Source organism: Oncorhynchus mykiss, chromosome 24 (genome assembly GCF_013265735.2).
Source record: "Oncorhynchus mykiss isolate Arlee chromosome 24, USDA_OmykA_1.1, whole genome shotgun sequence".
Classification (NCBI taxonomy): domain Eukaryota; kingdom Metazoa; phylum Chordata; class Actinopteri; order Salmoniformes; family Salmonidae; genus Oncorhynchus; species Oncorhynchus mykiss.
In genome coordinates this window covers 42,065,544-42,070,543 of record NC_048588.1, presented here as the reverse complement: position 1 = coordinate 42,070,543, position 5,000 = coordinate 42,065,544, and the positions used below count along the sequence as shown (strand labels likewise).

Below are 5,000 nucleotides of genomic sequence, written 5' to 3'. Positions count from 1 at the left end.
CGTTTTCTCCGGGAGACACCATGTGACCACTCGCCAAATATGGTCCCTTACAGCCATTCTCCAATGGAAATGCCTACAAAGACGTCACAATGCTGTAGACAGCTTGGGGAATGCGTGGAAAACGTAAGCTCATTCGTAGCTCATTCACAGCCATATAAGGAGTCATTGGCATGAGGCGGTTTCAAAAAATGCGGCACTTCGTCTGTAACATCAGTTCTGTGGCACTCACAGACAATATCTTTGCAGTTTTGGAAACGTCAGAGTGTTTTCTTTCCAAAGCTGTCAATTATATGCATAGTCGAGCATCTTTTCGTGACAAAATATCTTGTTTAAAACGGGAATGTTTTTCATCCAAAAATGTAAATAGCGCCCCCTATATCCAACTGGTTAATGAACAGCAATAAAAACAAGGACATTTCTAAGTGACCCCAAACTTCTGAACGATAGTGTGTGTCTGTTAAATTCACTGCTCTTGTTTACAGCAGGTCATTTCATAGGGAACTGTCTGTAGTGCTCTGGTTGCTCTGTTTACAGCAGGTCATTTCATAGGGAACTGTCTGTAGTGCTCTGGTTGCTCTGTTTACAGCAGGTCATTTCATAGGTTACTGTCTGTAGTGCTCTGGTTGCTCTGTTTACAGCAGGTCATTTCATAGGGAACTGTCTGTAGTGCTCTGGTTGCTCTGTTTACAGCAGGTCATTTCATAGGGAACTGTCTGTAGTGCTCTGGTTGCTCTGTTTACAGCAGGTCATTTCGTAGGTTACTGTCTGTAGTGCTCTGGTTGCTCTGTTTACAGCAGGTCATTTCATAGGGAACTGTCTGTAGTGCTCTGGCTGCTCTGTTTACAGCAGGTCATTTCATAGGTTACTGTCTGTAGTGCTCTGGTTGCTCTGTTTACAGCAGGTCATTTCATAGGGAACTGTCTGTAGTGCTCTGGTTGCTCTGTTTACAGCAGGTCATTTCATAGGGAACTGTCTGTAGTGCTCTGGTTGCTCTGTTTACAGCAGGTCATTTCATAGGGAACTGTCTGTAGTGCTCTGGTTGCTCTGTTTACAGCAGGTCATTTCGTAGGTTACTGTCTGTAGTGCTCTGGTTGCTCTGTTTACAGCAGGTCATTTCATAGGGAACTGTCTGTAGTGCTCTGGTTGCTCTGTTTACAGCAGGTCATTTCATAGGGAACTGTCTGTAGTGCTCTGGTTGCTCTGTTTACAGCAGGTCATTTCATAGGTTACTGTCTGTAGTGCTCTGGTTGCTCTGTTTACAGCAGGTCATTTCATAGGGAACTGTCTGTAGTGCTCTGGTTGCTCTGTTTACAGCAGGTCATTTCGTAGGGAACTGTCTGTAGTGCTCTGGTTGCTCTGTTTACAGCAGGTCATTTCATAGGGAACTGTCTGTAGTGCTCTGGTTGCTCTGTTTACAGCAGGTCATTTCATAGGGAACTGTCTGTAGTGCTCTGGTTGCTCTGTTTACAGCAGGTCATTTCGTAGGTTACTGTCTGTAGTGCTCTGGTTGCTCTGTTTACAGCAGGTCATTTCATAGGGAACTGTCTGTAGTGCTCTGGTTGCTCTGTTTACAGCAGGTCATTTCATAGGGAACTGTCTGTAGTGCTCTGGTTGCTCTGTTTACAGCAGGTCATTTCATAGGGAACTGTCTGTGGTGCTCTGGTTGCTCTGTTTACAGCAGGTCATTTCATAGGGAACTGTCTGTAGTGCTCTGGTTGCTCTGTTTACAGCAGGTCATTTCATAGGGAACTGTCTGTAGTGCTCTGGTTGCTCTGTTTACAGCAGGTCATTTCATAGGGAACTGTCTGTAGTGCTCTGGTTGCTCTGTTTACAGCAGGTCATTTCATAGGTTACTGTCTGAAGTGCTCTGGTTGCTCTGTTTACAGCAGGTCATTTCATAGGGAACTGTCTGTAGTGCTCTGGTTGCTCTGTTTACAGCAGGTCATTTCATAGGGAACTGTCTGTAGTGCTCTGGTTGCTCTGTTTACAGCAGGTCATTTCATAGGGAACTGTCTGTGGTGCTCTGGTTGCTCTGTTTACAGCAGGTCATTTCATAGGGAACTGTCTGTAGTGCTCTGGTTGCTCTGTTTACAGCAGGTCATTTCATAGGTTACTGTCTGTAGTGCTCTGGTTGCTCTGTTTACAGCAGGTCATTTCATAGGTTACTGTCTGTAGTGCTCTGGTTGCTCTGTTTACAGCAGGTCATTTCATAGGTTACTGTCTGTAGTGCTCTGGTTGCTCTGTTTACAGCAGGTCATTTCATAGGGAACTGTCTGTAGTGCTCTGGTTGCTCTGTTTACAGCAGGTCATTTCATAGGTTACTGTCTGTAGTGCTCTGGTTGCTCTGTTTACAGCAGGTCATTTCATAGGGAACTGTCTGTAGTGCTCTGGTTGCTCTGTTTACAGCAGGTCATTTCATAGGTTACTGTCTGTAGTGCTCTGGTTGCTCTGTTTACAGCAGGTCATTTCATAGGTTACTGTCTGTAGTGCTCTGGTTGCTCTGTTTACAGCAGGTCATTTCATAGGTTACTGTCTGTAGTGCTCTGGTTGCTCTGTTTACAGCAGGTCATTTCATAGGTTACTGTCTGTAGTGCTCTGGTTGCTCTGTTTACAGCAGGTCATTTCATAGGTTACTGTCTGTAGTGCTCTGGTTGCTCTGTTTACAGCAGGTCATTTCATAGGTTACTGTCTGTAGTGCTCTGGTTGCTCTGTTTACAGCAGGTCATTTCATAGGGAACTGTCTGTAGTGCTCTGGTTGCTCTGTTTACAGCAGGTCATTTCATAGGTTACTGTCTGTAGTGCTCTGGTTGCTCTGTTTACAGCAGGTCATTTCATAGGTTACTGTCTGTAGTGCTCTGGTTGCTCTGTTTACAGCAGGTCATTTCATAGGTTACTGTCTGTAGTGCTCTGGTTGCTCTGTTTACAGCAGGTCATTTCATAGGGAACTGTCTGTAGTGCTCTGGTTGCTCTGTTTACAGCAGGTCATTTCATAGGTTACTGTCTGTAGTGCTCTGGTTGCTCTGTTTACAGCAGGTCATTTCATAGGGAACTGTCTGTAGTGCTCTGGTTGCTCTGTTTACAGCAGGTCATTTCATAGGTTACTGTCTGTAGTGCTCTGGTTGCTCTGTTTACAGCAGGTCATTTCATAGGTTACTGTCTGTAGTGCTCTGGTTGCTCTGTTTACAGCAGGTCATTTCATAGGTTACTGTCTGTAGTGCTCTGGTTGCTCTGTTTACAGCAGGTCATTTCATAGGTTACTGTCTGTAGTGCTCTGGTTGCTCTGTTTACAGCAGGTCATTTCATAGGGAACTGTCTGTAGTGCTCTGGTTGCTCTGTTTACAGCAGGTCATTTCATAGGTTACTGTCTGTAGTGCTCTGGTTGCTCTGTTTACAGCAGGTCATTTCATAGGTTACTGTCTGAACAGCTGTTGTATTGTTACATCACCAACATTTATAGAATAGAAGGCTCTAAAAACTGCAATGTTGAACTATTCTGTTGGTTTGGAAAAGTTTGTGCTTGTTCTCTGTTGACAGGAAGTGATGTCAGAGCTCATCCCTGAAAGTACAGGGACCGAGGTCAGCAGGATGACACGCGGATGATTCACGCGGACACGTAAACACAAGAGTATTAGTCTCCGGGAGGTTGGTCAGTTTCTCTGATGCTGTTGGATGTTCCCTCATATTGTATATTTACATTAGATGTATTAAACCCAACACTGCTTTATTCCAGACCCTACTTTCCCCCACAACCACTCCAATTAAAGACCAAAAATAACATCTCACCTGTCATGGCAGACAGGTCAGCATCTCTAGTGAAGATGTTCTTGATGCCCAGATCCTGCAGAGTCTCCTTCAGATCTACCTTCTGCTCAACCTTAAACCTGACAACACACAAACATACAATGGAACAAGTGTGTGTGTGTGTGTGTGTGTGTGTGTGTGTGTGTGTGTGTGTGTGTGTGTGTGTGTGTGTGTGTGTGTGTGTGTGTGTGTGTGTGTGAGCCAGTGTGTGTGAGCCAGTGTGTGTCTCACATCAAACCTGACATCACATACTGTAAATATAAGAGATTAACGTGAGTGTGTGTGTGTGAGTGAGCGTGTGTGTCGGTGTGTGTTTGTGTGTGAGTAAGTGTGTGTGTGTGAGTGTGTGTGTGTGTGTGAGTGAGCATGTGAGTGTGTATGTGTGTGTGTGAGTGAGTGAGCGTGTGAGTGTGCGAGTGTGTGTGAGTGAGCGTGTTTGTGTGTATGTGTGTGTGTGAGTGAGTGAGCGTGTGAGTGTGCGAGTGTGTGTGTGTGTGAGTGAGCGTGTGAGTGTGTATGTGTGTGTGTGTGTGTGAGTGAGCGTGTGAGTGAGTGAGTGTGTGTGTGTGTGTTTTGTCCTCTACCTGGGCAGGTAGACCTCCACCTTCTGCCTCTTGACGTTGTTGGCCCACTCCTCCAAGAGAGGGGCTCTGATGATTGGCTCCAGGACTGCCAGGGGGACTTCCTGTCTGGGTAACACCACCAGCATGCTCATGTCCTCTCCTTCATAGGGCATCTCCAACACCTGGTACACACCACCTGCCTCGGATGAACCATCACTGAACTCACCTGACAGACAGACAGACAGACAGACAGACAGACAGACAGACAGACAGACAGACAGACAGACAGACAGATACACATAGACAGACAGACAGACATGTGGTTGTGAGAGCGACAGAGGAGACAGAAGAGACAGAGACACAGGAGACAGAGGAGACAGAGACAGAAGAGACAGAAGAGACAGAGACAGAAGAGACAGAGGAGACAGAGACAGAAGAGACAGAAGAGACAGAAAAGACAGAGACAGAGGAGACAGAAGAGACAGAGACAGAAGAGACAGAATAGACAGAAGAGACAGAGGAGACAGAAGAGACAGAGACAGAAGAGACAGAGGAGACAGAAGAGACAGAAGAGACAGAAGAGACAGAAGAGACAGAGACAGAAGAGACAGAGGAGACAGAAGAGACAGAGGAGAC

The 5,000-nt window shown here is 45.9% G+C and overlaps 1 protein-coding gene across 1 annotated transcript in view; it reads right to left on the bottom strand.

The window, feature by feature from the left end:
• Window positions 1-5,000, bottom strand: part of LOC110512028 (neuroserpin-like) — a 55,249-nt gene that overhangs the window by 8,187 nt on the left and 42,062 nt on the right. The window contains exons 5-6 of the mRNA XM_036961130.1: window positions 4,386-4,590; window positions 3,784-3,881 (exon numbers count right to left, since the gene is read on the bottom strand). Coding sequence (XP_036817025.1) covers window positions 3,784-3,881; window positions 4,386-4,590 — 303 coding nt within the window. The remainder of the gene's footprint in view (window positions 1-3,783; window positions 3,882-4,385; window positions 4,591-5,000) is intronic.